The sequence below is a fragment of the Lynx rufus genome, unplaced genomic scaffold (genome assembly GCF_022079265.1).
Source record: "Lynx rufus isolate CCGP_SWC_20201006 ecotype Redwood Valley unplaced genomic scaffold, mLynRuf1.p SCAF_7, whole genome shotgun sequence".
NCBI lineage: Eukaryota > Metazoa > Chordata > Mammalia > Carnivora > Felidae > Lynx > Lynx rufus.
This window is the reverse complement of record NW_025814889.1, coordinates 59,641,101-59,665,104: the sequence shown is the minus strand read 5'-3', so window position 1 is coordinate 59,665,104 and position 24,004 is coordinate 59,641,101. Positions and strand designations below refer to the sequence as shown.

Here is a 24,004-nt window from a genome sequence, read left to right as displayed (position 1 = left end):
AATGTTGCAAAAAAGCAACGTGTTTTCCCTAACTTAAGTTTGGACTAGAAAGACAAATATGGTGCCATCAGATAACTTGAAGAACTCAGGAAACAATTTGGAAGAACTGAAATTTGAAATCTGTAATTCTTTCCATGACGACTACGAGGCAGAATTGGCTCTTTAGTTTATAAATAAAGCAGTGACTCCAGAACCAAATATATGACACTAAGTTTACGATAACTGTGTTCTTTGGAAGTCATCGCACAGATCACTGTTATTGCCAAAGAATCTCAGTGTAAATTTCTATATTCCAAAGTTACACCACAAAAGACAATTTTAAATAGTTTAAACACAAATACATAGCACCAAGCATAATAAACACTCCAAAATATCTAATGAATAATTACTTCACATGGAGCTTAGAAAATATATGCATAAATTATATTTATTTTAATCTAACTGCATAAGTGTATTTATATTTTCATGTATTTAAATTAAATTCAAGAATCACCTTTAATGGCTTACTTTTTAAAAATAATATTCAGTAGAGAAAGTCTAGGCTAAAAAAATCAAGGGTAGATCTTTTCTGGATATTTTCAGAAAAGATACTTTTCTGTTACATACCCAATATAATAAAAATATTACATATATTATTTTTAATATGGAAAATATGATGAATAGTATTTAAAGCATCATTGTACTAAGTGTTTCAAATGCATTATGAATTGTTTAATACTCTGAAGAGGTCTATGCGGTGGGAGTTCCTTTACTCCAATTCTTCTGAAGAAACAGTCCAGGCCTGCAGCTGCATGGCCAGGGTGCGACAGGGGTGAGACAGCCAGGGTTTAAATTCAGGTCTGCCTCGATTGTCCAGCTGGGGCTCTTCATCATTCTCATTTTCCCTGGAACTGCAGACAATACAACTTTTGTGTGTATTACGTTTACATGCAGATTTGTAAGCAGTGCTGAAAAATCACCAAATAAAAAAATGAGAAAAGAAAACCACAGAACTCGTGAATAATAGGTTTTGCCAATGACCTATTTTTGTGAGTTTCCAGATAAATAAGACAGTAAAATCTAATCTTTTCCTCCCTGTAGCTTTGTAATAAAATAGTGTTTCTGGTGAGTTTTGTGGGAAATCGTGGCACTTTCACCCGAGGCTACCGAGCGGTCATCCTGGATATGGCCTTTCTCTACCACGTGGCGTATGTCCTGGTTTGCATGCTGGGCCTCTTTGTCCATGAATTCTTCTATAGCTTCCTGGTGAGTACTTCTCCGTGTGGACAATCAATGCTGAAAAAATACACAATGCTGCCTCTTTCTTTGATTTTTTTTTTAAAGCAGGGCCTGACATTTAGGACAAATTATGTTATTTTTAGAATTTCCTAGGAAAAGTGTGAATTATTATTATTTTTAATCTTTTCCTCTGAGAAACCACATAGGTGGTGGAATTCTTTATTTCCTCTCTGAGAAGTCACTAACGACCCCACCTCTTGACCCAGGCTTCATATAGCAGCTGCTTTTGGTTTCGGCCAAATCCTTACTTCGCTTTACATTTAGAGAGTCTCGAACAGAGTGTAGGGGGAGAGTATGGCGATGTATTTTCACAGTACTGGAATCATTGCATTTTGTTTACAACAACAAATATTATTGTAACTTTAGAATGGCATATACATGAAATGAGGGAGAAACTGCCAACCTAGTAAAAAAAACATAATGAGTTGTTTTAAGTCTTCATTTCAGATTTAATGTGTCATTGTTGCTAAGCTTATCTCCATGTATCTAACTCATTAAATGGATTTGCAGATTTCTTCTAGAGGTCTGTTTTTTGTTTTTCACGTTATCCATTTTACTTCCTATATATAGATTGTTTGATAGCCATAAACTAGGGGAGGAGACAGTATAAATATGTGATAATATTTTGAAACCTAAAACACTACCAGGTTAACATCACGATGTCATGGGAGAAATTTATTTATATCTCCCACCCATGGCTGGCATGCAGTGGAGAGCACTAGCCAGTAAAATAATTCCTGAAACCTAAGGTAAAGATCTAAAAACATTAGGATGGCCCTGTTTGCTTGGGTCATGAGGAACAATCCATTGCCTACTGCTTTCCTGTTTTCTAGCAAACCCATGTAGGAAGACTGAAAGGAGGCACATTTTCTATTGACTCTCAAAGAGCCCCAGTGATACAAAACTATCTTCTAGGTAGTTAAGTTAGATTATTCAACAGTCAAAAGTAGATTTTTTTTCTGTTCCAGGGATCCAAATGAATTCCCTTTCTGCTCTAATTTTCCATAAAGAATCCACTTTTTAAAACATGCCTGTGATATATAAAGTCTTATTATACTCAGCACTTTTACCGGACTGTGATATATAACAAACATTCTGTAATGTTTTTGTGCTTCAACCCTTCTCGTCTATAAAATCGATAGGGAGAGGATGATAGACTCGTTCTATCAAGATTCATTAAAGAGATAATATAAAAAAACATGTGAAATGATGTAAGTAAATCTTTATGTTTTCCAAGAAAAGGCATTTGACAAAATGAAGGTGTATTTGAATTATTATATTAGCTATTGATAGTAATGTTACTTTTAATTTACGTTACTTAACCTTGTTTTCCAATTGTATTTTCCTCTTGTCTTTTATCTTTTAAATCTTACAATACTGATGCTAATTTGTTTTCACTGGGTTGTTTGTGAAAATGATATTATCCATTTTTAAAAGTTTGTTTATTTATTTATTATTTATTTATTTAGAGAACGAGAGTGAGAGCAAGAGAGAGGCAGAGAGAGAGGGAGAGAGAGAGAATCCCATGTGGGGCTCTATCTCACAAACTATGAGATCATGACCTGGGCAAAATCGAGAGTCAGACACTTAACTGACTAGGCCACCCAGGCATCCCAAGGATATTGTCCATTTTGATGTTTAGAGTACTAGGAGGAAATTATAATGGATGTGATGCCAAAATGGCATTTAAGTATTTTTTAAAATATGTATTGTATTTTAAAAAATACATGAATATGTATTCCTAGTTACATCCACAAATACCAATACTTTATCCAAAATAATAAAAGGCATTTTTCTTTCAGATATAAATAGAAAGAACCATCAACCTGCCCAATGTCAATACCTTTTTTGCCTTCCCAAGATTCCGATTCCATGGGAATGGAATGGGGCCCAGAAATAAGCATTTTTAGTAAGCATCCCATGGGCTTCTGGAAGTGATAAACTTTTAGAAACCATTCAGAAGTGACCTAGAGTCCATTGCCAGACCTTTTCTTTAAGCCACTATTGAGTTAAAGTAAGGGAAAATCTCCTTTATGTCAATGACATGCTTAAGTAAGTTAAGTCAGAGTGTCGATAATTTGGAAGTTGAATTTGCATTAGTTAATTTTGTCTGTACTGAGGAACATTGACTTTATTTCTGGAAGTTTCTGCTCCCTCCAGAAGATAAGCAGATAGCAAAATATTTAAACACTTTTTTTTATGTATGATCATGATAAAATATCAACTTCCTAAGGTGAACAAATAAGGTAATATCTTTATGGCAATTATTTGCAAGACTAGAATTAAATTGGAAAGTAAGTATATAACCCTCAGTACTCAGAAAAACAGAGTATAAACAAGGCCCTGGTGTTTCCGAAGGGATTTGTGACACTGGTAATGGATCATTTCAACCAGTTCAGAAATTCTAATCAGTGCCCTCAGAGAGCAGGAGACAAACCTTAATTATTCCAACTTCCAAAATAGTATTCATCTCCAAACAGATATTTATGCCTTTTTAAGTGAATGTTAATTTATTGCTTTTAACCCGCTTTTGATAATATAACATGTACTTGCTAATGTATAATTTCAACTTAATAATAGAGCAATAAATAAAATTGCTCTTGGTGTGGACTCCAGACAGCAAACACATACCTAGGTTCTTGACCAGTGCATAGATTCTCTACTACTAAACACAAAATGGATAATAACCCATTAGAGGAAGTGGAAATTTAACAAATTGTATATTATAGTTTTGCTTATACTTCTGTTTCCAAATGTACATACTAAAATAATAGGTTTTGTCTTTGTTATGTCCCTGTAGCCAGGAAACACATTTCCCTTCCTCAAATATTTTTAAATTTCCTATCTTTTCTATGGCAGCAGCCTCATCAAATTGTTCTGGTAGTTTCTCCTCTAATCCTTCGATTAAACAATACATTTAATGAATCTGTCAATTATTCATCACTTAGGCAAATGTAATTCAGCATTCTCACCTTAGCCATTTTACGTATTCCAGAAGCAACTGCAGAACATCAGTAAGACTAAAAATAAGGAATAAGTAACTAAGTTGGTTAAGTATAGTATTATAATTTTTCTAAATTCAAATGTGACACTATGCTATTTCTGTATCTTACAAAATTAAAGTTATGTTGGTTATGAAACCAACACACATTATATGCACATTATATGCCATGTTAGAGTTATCTTTATTGAAAAACAGTTTATTAATACATTCCAACTGTAGAAGAAACATATATTTTGGTGCACCTTTGAGGTATCACTTAGATTGTTATTTTTTCGCAGACAAACTAAAATGGCTTGCATTTGTATCCATAATTACCTTTACGTTTATTCAGCTTTTGCTGCATTGCATTTTTTTTCTTGTTTTGTTTTATGTTTGTAGCTGTTTGATTTGGTGTACAGAGAAGAGACTCTGCTCAATGTCATAAAGAGTGTCACACGGAATGGCCGTTCCATTATTCTAACTGCAGTCCTGGCTCTCATCCTTGTCTACCTGTTTTCCATTATTGGGTTCCTTTTTCTGAAGGATGACTTCACAATGGAAGTGGATAGGCTGAAAAACAGAACTCCCGTTACAGGTATTGCTATGACCCCCAAATGAGCTTCCTCTCGTGGCAGACGTGACTTGTACACAGCTTAAGAGCATTACAGATAAGCACTAATGGAGGAAATGTTTCCTTGAAAACATGTTCTTGTTCACTGAGAGCTCATGAATGTCCAATACTCCTCAGCAGTTTTTTAGCTGTCAATGTGTATGGAGAAATCCTGATATAAGAAACATCATCTGGGCTCAGTTTCAGTGAGAAAGTTTCAACAATGCTAACTATTTTCCAGAAGACAGTCAACAACTTCAGTGTAGGAGGATGGCTTTGGAATCTTTTCTTCCTCTTTTTTCCTGTCTCCCCTCAAGAACAACATCTAGTATCATTCACAACCATTATTCCACAAATGTTTGCTCACAGTACATCATATTATACTTAAATAATTGAAAATGATAAATGTTTTGATTTGGAAACCATCAGGAAGTAAGAAATTTGGTATTGAAAAAATGCTCAACATGCTGTCGTTAAGGGGCTCAATTCATCAGTACGTGGCTATCACAATTTCTGTACAATATTTATTTCTGTTTTCTGACTGGTTAGACATCATCCACTTAGACTTACTGTGATTCTTGTGGTGATAGGGCTTATTCTTTCCATCTTACTTTGAATTTTTATTTATCATGCTTTCTAATGGTTTCTTTTTTCCCCCCTTTCCTACCTTTTGTTGCTTGGGTTAAATTTCTTTGTTACTCTTTTTCCTCCTCTCCTGCTTTGCTGGATACAAATCATAGTTCTGCACTTTGCTGTTTGTTTCTCTGGGTGATTCTGCTGCCTATGAGTTGTAGAGAATGGAAACCACAAAATGACTCTCCCCTCAAGCCATTAAATTTAAAGGTATGACATAATTAGTGGTGACTTATAAACAATATTCTTTCTTGCCTTTAACAAACATTTCTTGATTATTAAATTGATGACAGATGGTAGTTTCTTTCTTAGAATATGGGATAATTAGGTGATGTTTAGATCTGTTATTAAGTCTGAGTGATCAAAGCACAGAATAGAAATGTCATATACATAGATTGAAAATTATTAAACTGGAGACTGAATTTCATACCTAGGTATTCATCTTTATTCAGAGGAACGTGAAATATTTTGTTACTGTCTTTCCTGTTCTCCCATAAATGTTACTTGTTCCAGAATTTTACAGGCATATATATTTAAAGAAAGAGCTCATATTTGTAAGTAGCCTCCCAGACTCCCCCAAAACTATCTGTGAATCATAAACAAAAATCTTCGGGTTTTAATTATTTCTTATGTACCAGGCATGATCACAATGAGTTACTCAGTACAGGGAGAGTCTGAAGCTGAAGCAATCACAATCCCTGAATCCAAATGTATACAATAGTTATTGTTTTCTGACTCTAGTCATAAATATTTTTGTGTTATTAAAAAGGATGTTAGTGACATTATGAACATATCTTCCTTAGAAATATAAAAAGGGGCGCTTCGGTGGCTCAGTTGGTTAAGTGTCTGACTTCAGCTCAGGTCATGATCTCGCGGTTCATGGGTTCAACCCCCAGGTTAGTCTCTGTGCTGACAGCTCAGAGCCTGGAGCCTGCTTCACATTCTGTGTGTCTCCCTCTCTCTCTGCCCCTCCCCCACTCATGCTCTGTCTTTCAGAAATGAATAAAAGTTAAAATTTTTTTTATTTTTATTTTTTTATTTTTATTTTTCTAATTTTTAATGTTTATTTTTGAGAGAGATACAGAGCATGAACGGGGGGGGGGGGAAGGGCAGAGAGAGAGGGAGACACAGAATCCAAATCACGCTCCAGGCTCTGAGCTGTCAGCACAGAGTCCTACGTGGGGCTTGAACTCACAAACCGTGAGTTGGATCCTAACTGACTGAGCCACCCAGGTGCCCCAGAAAATAAAAAAATTTTTTAAAGAAATATGAAAATATCTTTCCTTTTTTCTTACAAAATAGGCAGCATTAGACCTAAAATGTCAAGATCTTTATTAAAAAATGTGCATATTTAGGGGCGCCTGGGTGGCTCAGTCAGTTGGGGGTCCGACTTCGGCTCAGGTCATGATCTCACTATCTGTGAGGTCGAACCCCGCGTCGGGCTCTGTGCTGTCGAGGCCTGGAGCCTGCTTCGGATTCTGTGTCTCCCTCTCTCTCTGCCCCTCCCCCACTCATGCTCTGTCTCTATCAAAAAGTGAATAAAAGTTAAAATTTTTTTTTAAAAATGTGCATATTTACATGAAAAACTGTTAAATAAGAGAAAGCATTTGTAAATACTATGAAAATCTATTATACGAGAAGTTGACTCTTCATAGATTGAGAATGTTTGTTGCATAAGGCTGAGAGTGAATACGATATTGTGCCCTGAGGAAAGTGCCTTTATTTTCATAATATTTTTAATTATTTAATTTGTAACACCATCTGTCTATTGATAAATAGCATCAAGTTTGTTTTTTCAAGTACCAAACACTATTTGCTCCCAAAGTTGAGTGAAAGCTTATTGAGGATAACCAGCCTAGGTAGCAAGTGAAATCTGGAGGGCAGACATGTGCAGTTGTTCAGGGGGTAGGAAATAGTCATGGGAAAGCCAGGAGGTGGGAACAAGGAGGGAAGGTTGGGAGTTCTAGAGCTTGCGGCAGAGCATTGCAGACACATAGGAGAGTGGAGGATGGATAATTTGCAAATGGCATCGGGAATTTAGGAAAACGCAGATCCTACCTCTGAGACGCGGGGCCCCGTGCTCCACAGAGGAAGCAGCTGCTACTTGACGGGGTTGAGGGGGGCCCATGTCTTAGAAAAGCCCAAGGAGTTGGAGAGAAGGATCTGTTGACAAGCAGAGATTACAGTGTTTCTCATGTGTTCTTTCTTCCCCCTTCTCAGTGCTGCCCTCTGGCTTCCCACCCTCATTTCCTCTCACCCAGGAGACTAGGAACCTCTTAGTGGCTTTGCCACCTGCAGCCCCTTCTTCCCGCCCAATTCATTCATTGTAACCTCCGGTTGATTTGGTGTCTCATTGATTCAAAAACTACTGGGATCTGCACTGGCTGTGAGATGCTTGGTTTAAAACAATAGCCTGGATGCTCAGGTCACTCTGCTCCCATGTCTGTGCCCTCACTGGCCTCTGTGCCTTTTGTCATACAAACTGCACCAGGAATCCCGCCCACCCCCCCATCTTTCTATGTGTGAATCCCATGTCTTTAGATTGATCCTTCTCCAAAACGCTTTCTGTTTGTCTGTTTGTTTGTTTGTTCCTAGAATTCACGTCTCTCTCGTAATGCACTCCATTACGTTAACTGTACTTTACTTCCTCCACTCAAGTGTAATCCTGTCTTTGCCTCTCGGTATTCCCAAATTATCAGGTCTCTGAGGCCTCGACTCTGGGCCCTCAGAGCCTGGCATGGAGCCAATAAATATTAAGTAAGAGAATGGCCACCAGGACACATTCAGAAACCCCATCTCTCTCCTTCTCTGACCACCAGAAACCCTCTCCAGCACCAGATGGTGCACCTGCCCTTTCCCCGGAGCTTGCCCCAGTCAAGGGGCAAGGAAAGGTGGAGGTGAATGTGTGACCTCCCTTCCCTGAGTGGACTCTGTCTTTCTCAGCTCCAAGGCTTGCGTTGCAGGCAGTCCCACGCCTGGTCCGTCCCCCAGTCATGTGTCCTAACTTCAGCTCCTGTTTGTCACTTCTGCCCTCATGTCATCAGAGAACCAGGATAACTTGGTGTGAGGTTGCTCTGATATGCACTTGAGTATTTCTTCAACCCTTTGTATATACAAATGAACTTACTCCTGCCCCTCCCTCTCACGGACTTTGATGACTGTTTGAAAAATCGGTTTGAAGAGAGTGAGGGAGGCAAACCACAAGAGACTCTTAAATACAGAGAACAAACCGAGGGTTATGGGGGGTGGGGGAGAGGAGAAAGTGGGTGATGGGCATTGAGGCAGGCACCTGTTGGGATGAGCACTGGGTGTTGTATGGAAACCAATTTGACAATAAATTATATTAAAAATTTTTTTTAAAAAAGAAAAATTGGTTTGAGAAGTATGAACCTCTTTACTTTGTATTTGTTACTAACAACAAAAAAATTTTCTTATAAAGCTTCTCTCGCACAGATAGGAAGTTTACCATTTTCTGTTCCATTCTGGCTGGGGAGATAGGCCAAGCAGATGGATCCTTGGGAACTAAGGGAGAAAAGAAAGATTCCCCCCACCCCCCGACTGTACTGTTAGAACTGCCACGACCTGAAAGTCTCTACCTGCTATAGGGACTGACCAGTGGCTTAGAATCCGGGAAACCAACTGCTTTGGGGGAAATGTGTTCTGTCATTCCAAGTCTGAATCCTGAATGCATTTGGCCATGGAAACATTGTTGTACATGGTGGTTAAGGTCTGCATTATTATTAATACTTTATCTTTGCCACTTCAAAAAGGTATAAAAGGCTGTTAGTGGGTTGGCTTGTGAACTTACTCCCTATTTATAAAATGCCTTCAATACACAAAACTGTGTTCAGAGTTCCAAACCAAGTTCCTAAAAGACTTTAGGATCACAGCTAAGTTGAGGTAGTAGTGATTTTTATTTATATGCCTTTGTAACTATATGTTCATTTCTTGTCATTTGCGTATTTGTCTCTATACCATATTCTAATTTGTGTGTTCTCAGGGAGTAATGATGTTCCTACTATGACTTTAACTTCAATGATGGGAACATGTGAAAAGGACAACTGCTCACCCACAATACCAGCTTCAAATACAGGTCTGTAAAAAGTACCCCAGAACAGTACAAACCTGATACTTTGTAGTTATGTTTATTACTGCTAAGGGAGTTGCTCTAAGAATTTCGTGGTGGGTTGAAATAGAATCATGGAGGGTAAAAGAACCAAAAAGTTTCAAACTAGAGAAAGGATTCCCATATCTGTCATTTTGTATCCCCACCCCATTCCTTATATTATTCCTATTCTTGAGAATTTATCAGATTTGCCTTGTGGTACCTGCTGCTAAAAATACTATTACCAAATTGCAAACCCATACCAAACTTGACACCCTTTTAAATATATAGCCTTTAACAGAGAATCTGGAAACACACAGGCTTAGAACTCAAAAGACTTGGTATAATCCTGGACTCCCCACTTTCTAGCTCTCTGTCTTAGATATGTTATGCAAATTTCCTGGACTTTGTTCACATGGTTTGCCCAGAGTGGGAGGGGGTGAGGGACCAGACAGACAGACAGAGAGAATATGATACTTTCCTTGCTTCCAAAGGAGCAAATGGGAACCATGCTCATAAAAAGAATTTTTGAAACTCTAAATTGTTCTCAATGGTTTGGAAACTATGGCATATGTGAAATTTAATGAACTGTAGAAGGAATTAGTGATCTCTTTCCAGAAGCAGCAGTGATTTAGGGAGTATATATCTTTAAATATTTGAAGAGTTTTATATATAAAAAAAGGAGTGGATCCAGTCTGTATTACATCTATGAAGGGCAACAGTGGACTCGGGAGATGATGGAAGGAAGAGTTAAGCACAGTGTGAGGACAGAGTCCCCCTTTTCCATCTGGGAGCACACTGTTTTTCTGATCATAATGATAGGGGCTTCTTTCCTAAATTGCCTTTTTCCTTGAGATGTTGGATTGTTGCATGAGGAAAAATGGATATGCCCTTTGGCGAATGAAACGTTTCAACCTTTATGACCTAAGGGGAGAAATAAACACATGTACATTCCATCCTAATGTCTCAGTAGTCAAAGGAACTGTGAGCAACTGCCTCCCAGGCTTCTTTCCTCCCCTAAGTCCTGGCTACTGGGCTAAGGCTTCCAAACAACAAACCAGCTCATTCCATGCTTGTGTAGTTTTACTGTGCTCTGCAATTTCTAAAATCCTGGTACATACATCCTCCAGTCTAAACATTTCCAATTTCTTCAGCCTTCCCTACACATTACAGCAGTGACTTTTGATGTAACACTCCAAGGCAAGAAGCTGAGTGGTGTTATCTTATTCTGGATAGTGGAATTGGGAATCACACCATACCCTTGACCCAGATTTGGCTGACTCTTGGCTAACATGCCATTCTTCACTGGTTCAGCTGTTAAGCCATAAATGCCTATCCTGTAGTCATGTAATTGGGAGTTTGGAATTTCAAGCATAAAACGGTGCATTTATTTTTACTTATTTCTGCCACCCATAATCCAAGGCCATCTCAGTTTCTCCTGGAAATAGACAAGGAGTTGTTTTGCCTGGTTGAACTCTAGGTTTCCAGCACCTTCTAGTTCTAACCTGTCACAGGGCTCATGATATCTTTATGGATCCTGATTCTGTTAAGCAATATGCTCATTCTCTCTTATGTCATCCTCAAGTTGATAAGCTGTAGAACAGGGATTGGCAAACTATGGCCCGTGGGGAAATCTGATTTGCCACCTGTTTTTGTACAGTCCTTGGGCTAGGACTAGTTGTAACATTTTTAAAAAGTATTTTCTTTAAAGAAAAAGATGCAATGGAGGCTTTATGTCACCCACAAAGCCTATAACATTTCCCATCTGCCTCTTTGAAAAACAAAATTGCCCACCTCTGCAAAGGAAGATTTTCATTGAAAGTGCTAGAAATGTTACATCGGACAGTGCTAAGCTCAAAATCTTTAGCGTGCTACTAGAAACATGCTTTCAGACTGACATAGTCATGTTCTGTGCAATTCTTCAGCCACAGAGAACTCTGTCTTAAATAAACTATCAGTGAGCCCATGTTTCTCTATCTTTAAAAGAAAAATCATGAGACTCCTCAGAGTCTCCTTGCCAAATCCCAGACACATGTCTGTCACATCCCCAGTTTGAGGTTAGTGTGAACCCATGCTGGTTTCTCTTGACGCCTCCTTCTTCCCACACCATCCTTTCAATGATCCATTTTGGTATGTTATCTTGGGGATCAGCATCAGGCTTATTTGTCAGCAGTTTGCTGAATCTATCACAATCTCAAATTCAGGTCTATAAATGCTCCTCTCTTCTTATTATTCATGATTTAAAAAGAAATATCATAAGGGCGCCTGGGTGGCTCAGTGGGTTGAGCGTCCGACTTTGGCTCAGGTCATGATCTCGCGGTCCGTGGGTTTGAGCCCTGCGTCGGGCTCTGTGCTGACAGCTCGGAGCCTGGAGCCTGTTTCAGATTCTGTGTCTCCCTCTCTCTGACCCTCCCCCGTTCATGCTCTGTCTCTCTCAGTCCCAAAAATAAACAAACGTTAAAAAAATTAAAAAAATTAAATAAAAAATAAATAAAAAGAAATATCATAGCTATTTTAGAAACTTGGGCATAGTTTAAGTAGCTGTGTAAAACTAAATAGCTCTTAGGATCTTTACCCCATCTTGAACTTCAATCTATTGTCACTAGAACTTGTTATCTTCTTTTCAATACAGCCTTCTTTCTCCTTCACAGTGTGAAAAGTAATAGGTTAAAAAATTTACTTTCTTTTTAGCACAAATATTCTAACAACAGTGTCCCAAGTATATAGTGACTCAATTCCTGCCTTGCTCCTCTGTCTCTGAATATTTTTTTTTTTTATTTAAAAAAATTTTTTTTTTCAATGTTTATTTATTTTTGGGACAGAGAGAGACAGAGCATGAACGGGGGAGGGGCAGAGAGAGAGGGAGACACAGAATCGGAAACAGGCTCCAGGCTCCGAGCCATCAGCCCAGAGCCTGACGCGGGGCTCGAACTCACGGACCGCGAGATCGTGACCTGGCTGAAGTCGGACGCTTAACCGACTGCGCCACCCAGGCGCCCCTCTGTCTCTGAATATTACCTTAAAATTATTTCCTTTATGTCAAAGCAAATATACGTTAACTATAGTTTGATTTTAAGAAAAGAGTATTACTTTGCCAGTGAACCAAACACAAAGCCAGCATTCTTCCTGCCAGAGACTATAAAGATGGCAGACCCAGGGGCCAGCCCAGTGGCTGGGCTAGTGATGCTCATCCCCAGCATGGGAGCCAGAAGCTCCTAAGACTCGGGGAAATAGCTGCCAGAGGCTCTTGTCCTGGAGTCAGATCTTCCCGCTCTTGTGTGCTGTGAGCGTGTCCCAGGACATGGCTGCCCAGCTCTGTACAATCTTATAAATTGTAGGCTTTATACAATTGTCATGGATAACCAACCAGGCATTCTATTGTAATTGTTTTATGTGCTGTTACTGATTGTGAGATTTTGATCTTAACGTTTTAGAAAAAGTGAGTATTTTTGTAAAACCAGAAATTCATTAAGCCGATTCAGTATACATGATGATGATATTATTAATTATATAATTAATAATTATATATTTATATATAATTATTAATAATTAATAAACCCTTAATAATTAATTATTATAATTATAAAACCTTATTCATTCCTTCATATAGCAATACTTGTTGAGCCTGTACTACTGGCCAGCCACCATGTTAGGTGTTCAAGACATAGTATTGAATAGACAAACATGATCCTAGTCCTTATGGAACTTATAAAACACTGAGGGGGGGAGGCCTAAACAGTCATAAAATATGGTGAGTCCTACAAATGGTGCTATGGTAGATAATCACAAGAGAGTTTGGCTGTAGGTAGAGCAAACAGAAAGGCCTTTCTGAGGAGGGATTATTTAAATTGAGACTTGGAGCATGAAAAGGAGCCAATCACACCAAGAGGTAGTGCAAGTACCTTCTAGGCACAGGGAACAGCATGGATGAGGGCCCTGAGGCATGTCAAGGGTGTAGATAGATGCTCTTAATTATCCTAACATTATATGTAAAAACACTGAAGGACACAAACTTTAAGTAAGGTCACAATAGCTCGTAGACTAAGCTAGATCTCCAGTTCCAGGGCCTGTCCTCCAGTCTTCTAAGTTTTATTGTCTTCTAGTTAAAGGATTAACTGGGAGGAATGCTAGGGGCGTCTGATGAATAGAGGCCAGGGATTCTGCTAAACATCCTACAAAGCATAGGACAGCCCCCCTCAGCAAAGAACTATCCAGCCCAAAATATGAATGGTGTTGAGGTTGAGAAACTCTGTTCCATCACAAAGTCCATTTGGATATTGATTTACAACTCTGAATACAAACTCATAAAAGGCTTCTCATAAAAACCTCTACAACCTGTGACTCACCTCATATATTACCCAAAGAAGAGAACTTCCCTTTTCTGGATAGACAGATGGGGACAATTCTTCCTGGCTTATTACGCCAGAAGCAAAGTCTCCATTTATTTAGGCTCCACCTGCACTGGGAGCAGGGAAAGGCAGGTATGATTTTGCAGGGAAGCTCCCAGAGAATGGAGATGAGGACAGCAGAGGAATGTCAGCTCCAGAGGGTGACAGGAACACTGTTGGGAGCCAGAGCTGATGGCAATCATTCCTAAATCAGTCTTTAAAACTGCAGGAATGCCTGTATTAATGCGTCTACCCTTTCCCCTGTGCCCGTTTTGCATTTGGCACGGTTAAGTGATAAAATTCATTGGGCTGAAAAGTCCACAGATTTGATCCTCTAGCCCTTGGCCACATGTATTTACTGCAGAAGTGAATAAAAGCCAGAACCTCGTGTTTGCTGTGCACCATGTGCCACTGAGATTTAAAAATAACTTTTCTATGTCTACGATCAGAGTTAAATTTTAATTTGCAAACCCTAGCGTGCATTTGTGACGGCCTTGGTTTGTTACCTTGTGGACAGCAGGTCCGTGTTACAAAAGGCCCAGACACATACACAGTAGCAGAATAACAACCCTTGTGGTGACTGGGAAGCCCAGCGGCCGGTCCCCGAGGAAGCTCCAGCAGATGCCGGTAGGGTCATTGTCCCAGGAGCCGCACATTCGCACGGTAACTGGCAACCAACTGTGGTCGGAAAAAAAAATAAAAAGAAGTTTTATTTCATTTGCTGCAGACCTACCTGAATTCTTAGACAAATATAATCACCAAAGAAACACCAGAAAAATTTAATAACTGATTTTCTAGAAAGGTTAGGGCTTTTTTAGGCAATTTACAAAACACAGTTACAAGTATTTTCCAAGGAAAGGTCATTTGAATATACAGAAAAGGGAGGAAGTTCACAGATTTCTCACACTAATGAGTAATTCAAATGTAATATGTTTTGGTATTTTACTTTAATGAAAGAGACTGAGGAATAGCAGAAACCAATCAGCCTTAGTGCCAGTCTACTTCTTGGCTTCCCACTGGGGGCCCCGCGTTTTAAGTCTCTCTTTCTGGTTAAAATTTTTAAAAAAGAATTTCCATAATGAAGCGATTGTAGTTAAAGTTTAAAACTAACGAACAAGAAATTTTCAATTGCACTCAGGCTTTCAGATATATATCTTAGTGATAATCTGTTGTTTCTAAAAAATCATTAAAAATGGATAATTTAATTATTAAAACAGAAAAAAATAGTCTTATTAACAGCTCTTAATTCAAGCATGCCCAATATTTGAAAAAATTTATAGACTAACACCTCGGATCGGAGCCAATCGAATATATTTTTATTCATTTCTTCATATAAAACACTTGAATTTCTTTTATGAATTAAGAAAAACCACTTTATTTTACTCATACTCAACTGAAAAGGAGGATAATTTAACCCCATATTGTTCAAGTATAAAGTTTGTTGTATTAAAACTATAACTTTGTATAAGATTTTGTAGCCCTCTATCACCAATAATGAAATTATGATACCTACATTTGTTGCCCCCCATGGGCCAAGTGATGTTCTCAGTTTCTTACAGGTATATATTTAGCTTTTTTAAGTGTGTCCACATGACCCATCTATTTCCATGAATTCTTTACTTTTGCCTGTACACAAGCATGTGTTGTCACTTCTTTTTTTTCCATAAAGCCTATTTATTTATTTATCTATCTATCTATCTCTCTATGTATCTATCCATTTACTTAGAACAGGGTAGGGGCAGAAGGAGAGGGAGAGAGAATCTCAAGCAGGCTCTGCACTGCCAGCACAGAGCTCAACATGGGGCTCAAACTTGTGAGATCATGACCTAAGCCAAAATCAAGAGTTGAATGCTCAACTGGCTGAGCTACCCAGGTGCCCCTGTGCTGTCGCTTCTTTTGTAACTGCCTGTTTTCATCATTACCCCCTCGCCACCATTAGCTAGATTATTGTTCTTGCATTTGAAATCTCCTTGCTACCATCTGTTTGAACCTTCCTCTGCTCTCTGTTATCCCCACAAACTAATCCATCTCCTTCCTTTCAGGACCAAAGTTTCCTATAAAACAATTGACCTACCCTCTCTCCTTGATTTCTGCATCAACCGTCTTCTGTTTCACTGTCTACCATCTTCCTGTTGTTTCCTGATGACCTAAATGTTCAATCCAGCGACCTTTTCTTGCTTCTCATTGCCTTTGACTCTTCTGTAATTTTTACACTTTTTTGTGCCTTCTCCATCTTTAAATTATTTTCTTCCTGAATTTAAGGTCACATTACTCTCCCAGCTGTCTTGTGCTCTGTAGCTTTTAAAAATGTTTTCTGGGGTGCCTGAGTGGCTTGGTCAGTTAAGCATCCGACTTCAACTTAGGTCATGATCTCGCAATTTCTGGGTTTGAGCCCCATGTCAGGCTCTATGCTGACAGCTCAGAGCCTGGAGCCTGCTACGGATTCTGTGCCCCTCTCCTGCTTGTGCTCTGTGTCTCTCTCTCAAAAATAAACAAACATTTAACAAATTTAAAAATGTTTGCTCATCTTCTCATTCTACACACACAGAAATCATCTGAAATTCTTTCTTTGTCTTCATCATAACACCTTACATCCAGCTCCCCCTTCTCAGTTGTCAATTTCTGTGGTTTAATGGGACCATCCGTTCCCAAGTAAGCTCTGGCTGGAAGCTTCAGTAGGATGTGTAACATTGCCTTCTCCCTCATGCCTAGGGTCATGGCGCCTCCTGTTCATCCATACTTTTCATTCTCATGGCCATCACCCTGTTGAGGCTCATCACACATTATGCCTCCTATCTGGTCTTTCTACCTCCAGGCATTCTCTTCTCTTCAATTCAGCTACTGTATCACCACTAGACTGCTTACCAGAAATCACTGCTTTGGGTATTTTTTCCCCTACCCCAATGCATGATTTTCTTGATACTCCATTGCCTGCAAAATAAAACCCAAACTCACAGAGAGCCCCCAGTTTCTCTCCCCAGAATTATCTTCCACTCCTCTACATACTGGTTTATTTGATCTTCTATCTTCGTCATATAGGTGAATGTTTTTCTACCTCTTGGGCTCTGTGGCCATCCCATGTGAATGCCTCTCTGCTACTGTTTTAATCCATCAAATATTCAAGGCAAACTCAGAGGCTACAGTCATTAGAGGGACTCCCCTCTCATTACCCTAGTATTAAGTGTTCTTCCTCTATTCTGATTTCTTTGTATCACTTCTGTGGCTTTAAACACATGTGAATTTGCCTTATTATTTAAGTAAATATTCTATCTCATACTGTTTCATCAGCTAGTTGATAAACCACCTTGCCCCGATTTAAAGTTCTCCAGTGGCTCCTCTTGGCTTTCAGACAAAGTTGAAACCCTTTATCTGGGTGTGCGAGTCTCTCCATAATAAACAGGCCCCTTCCTGTTTTTCTTCTCACACTTGTCTACATGCACCAAAGGCCCGGTCATTACAATACACCTGCGGTTCCAAAAGCACCTCATATGCGTTCATGCCTGTTGACCTTTGCTCATCCCACTTTCTCTGCCTGGAATGTCTTACTTTGCTGATATTACTAGCCAGGCAATATCTCTTTCAATATTCAACTCAGGCGTCACCTCCTGCAAGATGCTGTCCCCAATGCCCCCCATCCTGTGAGATGCATACCACCCTGCCTGCACATTGCATTGTCTTTGTTCACCTGCTGACCCACCTTTCCTAGGAAGCCACAAATCTCCTAGGGACCCCCACACTCTGCTCTCCCCACCTGTATACCCGGCACCTAGCACAGGGTCTGTTGAGGTAGTGAGATGAGGCAGGTTTGGCATAGAGAAGGCAAGGTGGTTATGTAGGTAGGTCTCCACAAGGTGGCATTTACTTAGGTGAATTTACTATGACTCAGGGCCTGGCTTTCAACCTGAAGGCCTGGGAACTTGGCTTAACATATTGTGAATAAATCCATCTCACAAAGATAGAGCCTTATTAAAACCAAGCTCTTGGAGGTTGCTATATAAAACTAGCATGCCTCTGCACCGGATATTATGGAGTGAATATCAATTGTTGTCATTGACCTGACCTGGGCATTCTCCCCCTGTTTATATGCCACACAGAAGGTCAGTACTCTCATTATATATATTTGCAGCCAATGAATTTTATTTCACAATGGCTAATCATGTGAATTGTGTGTGTATTTTACTAGCTCACCTGTGACAGAATGAACAACCTCATTCTTAAATTCTTGGGGAGAGATGGGAGGACTTTCATGTGGCTTCTATGTACTGACCAATCTGGCACATATTAAGTCATTAGTAAGCACTTATGTGACATGACCAGGTAGTTTCTGATTAAATATATGAACCCAGATCCCTCCACTAAATATAAGGTTGCTTTGATTGAAAGTCTAACCATAGCAAAGTAGCATATAGACCTATTCCATATGACCTCATTACTGGAAAACCGTGTTTCTCTTTTTAAAATTCCTTTAATTCCCTTATACATTTCTATTTTTTTTCTCATGTTTATTTATTTATTTTGAGAAAGAGTGGAGAGAGAGAGCAGGGGATTGGCAGAGAGAGAGGGAGAGAGAGAATCCCAAGCAGGTTCCATGCTGTGAGCACAGAGCCTGATACTCATTCTCACAAACCATGAGATCCTGATCCAAGCTGGAATCCAGATTTGGACACTTAGGTGAAGGGGCCACCCAGGTGCCCCCTCTCATGCGTTTCTAACCAGTTTTCTTTATGGTCTTCCTAGCCATCACATTAGAACCCACCTTCAGGTGTCAGAGACCTAACTAGCATGTTGCACACTGAGATTTCTCTGTCTGATTTGTCTCTTCCTCTGCGCTGCTGCCCCTGCGAGCCTCACCTCTTCCCCATTTCTCCTTCCTCCAAAAGCAGTTTTATTTCTTCTACTTTCTCAATCAGAATGTACCTCAAGGCTCACCTCTAAGGCAAGTGGTCTGGCTCAGAATCTGCTGCTAGCTTTGAAGCTGAGCTTGATACTTGCCCATCTCTGACTTCAGCTTTCCTCTCGAGGTATATGTTTATGTTTTAAAAAGAAACAGCTCTGAATAAGGTGAAAATATTGGGATCCCCTATCCATGTGAAGTTAAAGTCAGTTCACAAGAGGAAGATCAGGCTTTTTGTAACAAAGTACCAAACAGGCTGTTGGTTGGATCATGTAGACAAAATTAGACTTTCTTTCTTTTTTTTTCCTCTGGTTGTTTCCATACTCCTGCTTTGACATACACACTGTGGCCACACAATTCCAAAAGTCAATGCCTTTATGGTTCTTTAACCTTGTAACAAGAAAAATATGTTTCTGCTCACTTACCAATTTTAGAAAATCCTGATTCTAATATCCAATTTAGTATGAACTTTTCACTATTTTAAATGCCTGGGAAATAATTACCAAGTCTGGTAACTTTACCTTTAAACAAAATAAGACCAGGAATTTTTCTGTCACATTGTATCTTTTCTGTCTCCCCATCTCTTCCTAAATATTTTCACATAAGTACATTCCCATGTAATAAATTGTTCACATAAATACATTGTGATTCTTGTCCATAGCTCAATGCTCAACATTAAAAGAGCTTAGGGGCACCTGGGTAGCTCAGTCAGTTAAGCATCCAGCTCTTGGTTTTGGCTCAGGTTGTGAGATGGAGCCCTGTGTCAGCCTCCACACTGAGCATGGAGCCTGCTTAAGATTCTGTCTCCCCTTCTCTCCCTCCCCCTCCTCCACTCGTGTGTGTGTACGTGTGTGTGTACACTATCTCTCTCTCTCTAAAATAAAAACATATATAAATAAAATAGCTTAGATGCTTAGCTAAAGTAATGAAATAATATCTGCCCCAATTTTTAAGCACCTACTAGGTGTATGCTAATCTCTGTGCAGTGTTTTACATATCCTAAATATAAGGTTCTGAAGGGTTTCACGCTTAATCAGACCTCCCCATTTTATAGATGAGGATATTGAGGTCAAGTGACTGCTCAAGTCTCAGTACTGGGACAGAGTAGAATTTGAAGCCACGCCCATGTAACTGCCTTCACATGTCCCTTCGCCTGCAATATCTTTGCCTCCTGGGTGAGCTGTTTTCCTGAGCTCTTACCACAGCCTCCCCACACGACACAGTACACAAGGCATACTAGCTTTCTTATATTTTGTACTTTTCATCCTGTGATTTTTCACCGATGGAAGAAGACAAATATTTCAGAATCCCATTGCGCGACCTTCTCAGTCTGTGTCAGTCACGTGCTGCAACTTTTAATGCATGTTGTGTGATCTCAAAAAATTGTGTCGTGGCACAATTATAATGAAATTGAGATTCAGAAGTAGACGATAGCGTATTTAAAAACATGAGCTTGCTGCGGTGTTTAATTTGTGTGTTTTCATAGCAGATGAAGAGTATGAAGATGGAATTGAAAGGACGTGTGACACGCTCCTTATGTGCATTGTCACTGTCCTGAACCAGGGCCTCAGGAATGGCGGCGGCGTGGGAGATGTTCTGAGAAGGCCATCGAAAGATGTAAGCTGGAGAAAAAAACATTTTTTCAAGAAGAATATAATCATTTTTTATAATTTATTTATTTATTTTGAGAGAGAGAGACAGCACACGAGCACGAGCAGGGGAGGAGCAGAGAGAGGGAGAAAGAATCCCAAGCAGACTCCACACTGTCAGCGCTGAGCCCCACGGGGGGCTCCAGCTCAGGAACTGTGAGATCATGACCTGAGCTGAAACCGGGAGTTGGACACTTAACCAATTGAGCCACCCAGGCGCCCCTGAACATAATCATTTTTTTAAAACCTTCTTAATAGCATTTACAGTATTGTTTTTGTTTTCAGGATACCATATCATGTTGTTTGTTTTCAAAGTATAATGGTGGCCATTAAAACCAATTCATTGTATGCTAGAATTACACAGAAATAGCTAATGTACTAAAAAAATCTAGGTATGTCATGAAAAGTTTCCAAATTTGAACTGTGTATTATATTACAGCAATGAGATCATGCCTACAAACTTCATACAGGAGTTAATTGTTACATAAATAACAGAAACTATGCTGCTCCTTGTCTATCAGTCTTCTCAGGCATGAAGATTTTACTCTTTGTCTCTGAATAGTAATGGCCACCATTATTTATCCATGATGAATATAAAATTTGAACAAATTCTAACATGATTTCGTATATTAAAATGGCAAGGCTGAAAATTTTCTCATTAGCTACAAAACTCTCAAGCGCCAGGCTGGAGACATAAAAAAAAAAATCTCAGTTCTCCAACAGGCCGGCTGTAGCATATTGTCAGTTCATCTAATGGTGCCTCATCTATGAAACAGCTGGATTAGAATCTCTAATGTGTGTTTTCATACTGTCCATCAAAGAGAAGTAACCTGGAGCTGTGTGTCCTTGACCCTATAAGGCCAAGAACAAAATCTACTCTAGAAACTGATAAGTCCTTCTCAGCTCCCTAATCACTGACTTTTGGAATGGCTACTTGTCTGCTTTTCGTGTAGCTTCTGGGATAGGGTCCCAATGTGCCAAAATGCAGTTAGCAGAATCATACAGGGAAGTGGTTTTTAAGAAAAGGTACGTGTCTGATTGTTGGGAGGGGTAGAAGTCCTAGAGAATACAAGGGCTTCTGGGAAACAGATGTGACGTTTATTTCACGACACTTAAGGAAAAGAATATGAAGATAGAAAGTGTGTGTCATTTTTTTTCCAACTTGGAGTACCATTTGTATTTATTCAGGAAACATTAATTGAATATATTCTCCATGTTAGACAATATGCCAAATCAACTTGCCTTGAAAATGTGTATATATATTGATATACTTTTAAAATATCCTATTTCAGGAGCCCTTGTTTGCTGCCCGAGTGGTATATGACCTTCTTTTTTATTTCATTGTTATCATCATCGTTCTTAACTTGATTTTTGGTGTTATCATTGATACTTTTGCTGATCTCAGAAGTGAAAAACAGAAAAAGGAAGAAATTCTAAAGACAACATGTTTCATCTGTGGTAAGTGTTCTCGGAATAGTAAAATAATAGATGAAGAAACTGTCCAGGAGGAAGGAGGGGCTAGAGTGATTTTTATTTGTCATGCTTTGGGAAAAATAATTTCAAAATGAAAGCTAGACAAAAACTATGTAACCGAGGATTGGACTAGGGTTCTCTGCTTCCAGAAATAGATAGATGAATTATATCTCAAAGCTATCTTGTCATTATTTCTGCAATTTGTATGATCCTCTGACTGTAGAATGTGTTGCAAAAGGTTACACCAACTGGCAAACAGATTTTTAATCACAATAACATATTGATTAAATGACAGAATGATTTTTATTTTATTTTGTTAGATTGTGAATCCACAGATGATTTTTCTAGCAGCTTGAACTTCTATTCACTGACTGTAACTTCTCTCAGTTTTTCATCTGTCTCTCTCTCTCTCTCTCTCTCTCTCTCACACACACACACACACACACACACACATACACACACACACCACTTCACACCTCATACTCTCCTCTCCTTCTCCCACTGTTAGCTTTCTCAGACTCATCCAACTTTCTCCTTGCCTCATCATTCCTTTTGGCTCTACCCTATTCTCAATATACCACAGCCCTTTCTGGCTTTGGTTGTCTCTGTAGCTGGCCTAGCACCCTGGAATCCTTCCCCCTCCTTGAATAATCACCAAGTCCGGGTTACCTTCACCATCTTTTTTACCATGCTGAGCTGAAGAATCTTTTGCTTAAAGTCACAAAACAAGAGTGAAGGCTTCACTACAACATTATCCTCTATAACTCCAATTGGGCCTTCAATAAATCCCATTTCCTCCTTGGTTCACCTTTTGTCAACTATCTCATTCTCCTCAGTGGATCTTCCAAACCTTTCCAACATTCCTCTAACACTTGGAGGTGTACCAAATAATGAACTGTAACAATGAACTGTCTTCCAAGGAAACAAACATGAATTGGACATGCCCGTCTTCAGGGTATTCACAGTCTATTGTGGAGTACAAACACAATAAGTATCATGGCTATTTAACATTTAAGCAAAAATGAACTATTGGGACCTCATGAAGATAAAAAGCTTCTGCACAGCAAAGGAAACAATCAACAAAACTAAAAGGCAACCAACGGAATGGGAAAAGATATTTGCAAATGACATATCGGACAAAGGGCTAGTATCCAAAATCTATAAAGAGCTCACCAAACTCCACACCCGAAAAACAAATAACCCAGTGAAGAAATGGGCAGAAAACATGAATAGACACTTCTCTAAAGAAGACATCCGGATGGCCAACAGGCACATGAAAAGATGTTCAACGTCGCTCCTCATCAGGGAAATACAAATCAAAACCACACTCAGATATCACCTCACGCCAGTCAGAGTGGCTAAAATGAACAAAACAGGAGACTATAGATGCTGGAGAGGATGTGGAGAAGCGGGAACCCTCCTGCACTGTTGGTGGGAATGCAAACTGGTGCAGCCGCTCTGGAAAACAGTGTGGAAGTTCCTCAAAAAATTAAAAATAGACCTACCCTATCACCCAGCAGTAGCACTGCTAGGAATTTACCCAAGGGATGCAGGAGTATTGATGCATAGGGGCACTTGTACCCCAATGTTTATAGCAGCACTCTCAACAATAGCCAAATTATGGAAAGAGCCTAAATACCCATCAACTGATGAATGGATAAAGAAATTGTGGTTTATATACACAATGGAGTACTACGTGGCAATGAGAAAGAATGAAATATAGCCTTTTGTAGCAACATGGATGGAACTGGACAGTGTTGTGCTAAGTGAAATAAGTCATACAGAGAAGGACAGACTCCATATGTTTTCACTCCTATGTGGATCCTGAGAAACTTAACAGAAGACCATGGGGGAGGGGAAGAAAAAAAAATGGTTAGAGAGGGAGGGAGCCAAAACATAAGAGACTCCTAAAAACTGAGAACAAACTGAGGGTTGATGGGGGGTGGGAGGGAAGGGTGGGTGGGTAATGAGTATTGAGGGCACCTGTTGGG

The 24,004-nt window shown here is 39.3% G+C and overlaps 1 protein-coding gene across 5 annotated transcripts in view; it reads left to right on the top strand.

Annotated features, from left to right (window-relative positions):
- The window catches only part of ITPR2 (inositol 1,4,5-trisphosphate receptor type 2), a 500,503-nt gene that overhangs the window by 415,392 nt on the left and 61,107 nt on the right, over nt 1–24,004 (top strand). For 2 of the 5 annotated variants that reach the window (XM_047065390.1, XM_047065388.1), the window contains exons 50-54: nt 1,081–1,245; nt 4,661–4,856; nt 9,505–9,597; nt 20,378–20,508; nt 21,833–21,998. In XM_047065390.1, coding sequence (XP_046921346.1) covers nt 1,081–1,245; nt 4,661–4,856; nt 9,505–9,597; nt 20,378–20,508; nt 21,833–21,998 — 751 coding nt within the window. The remainder of the gene's footprint in view (nt 1–1,080; nt 1,246–4,660; nt 4,857–9,504; nt 9,598–20,377; nt 20,509–21,832; nt 21,999–24,004) is intronic. The other 3 variants (XM_047065389.1, XM_047065392.1, XM_047065391.1) reach the window with 3 other exon arrangements.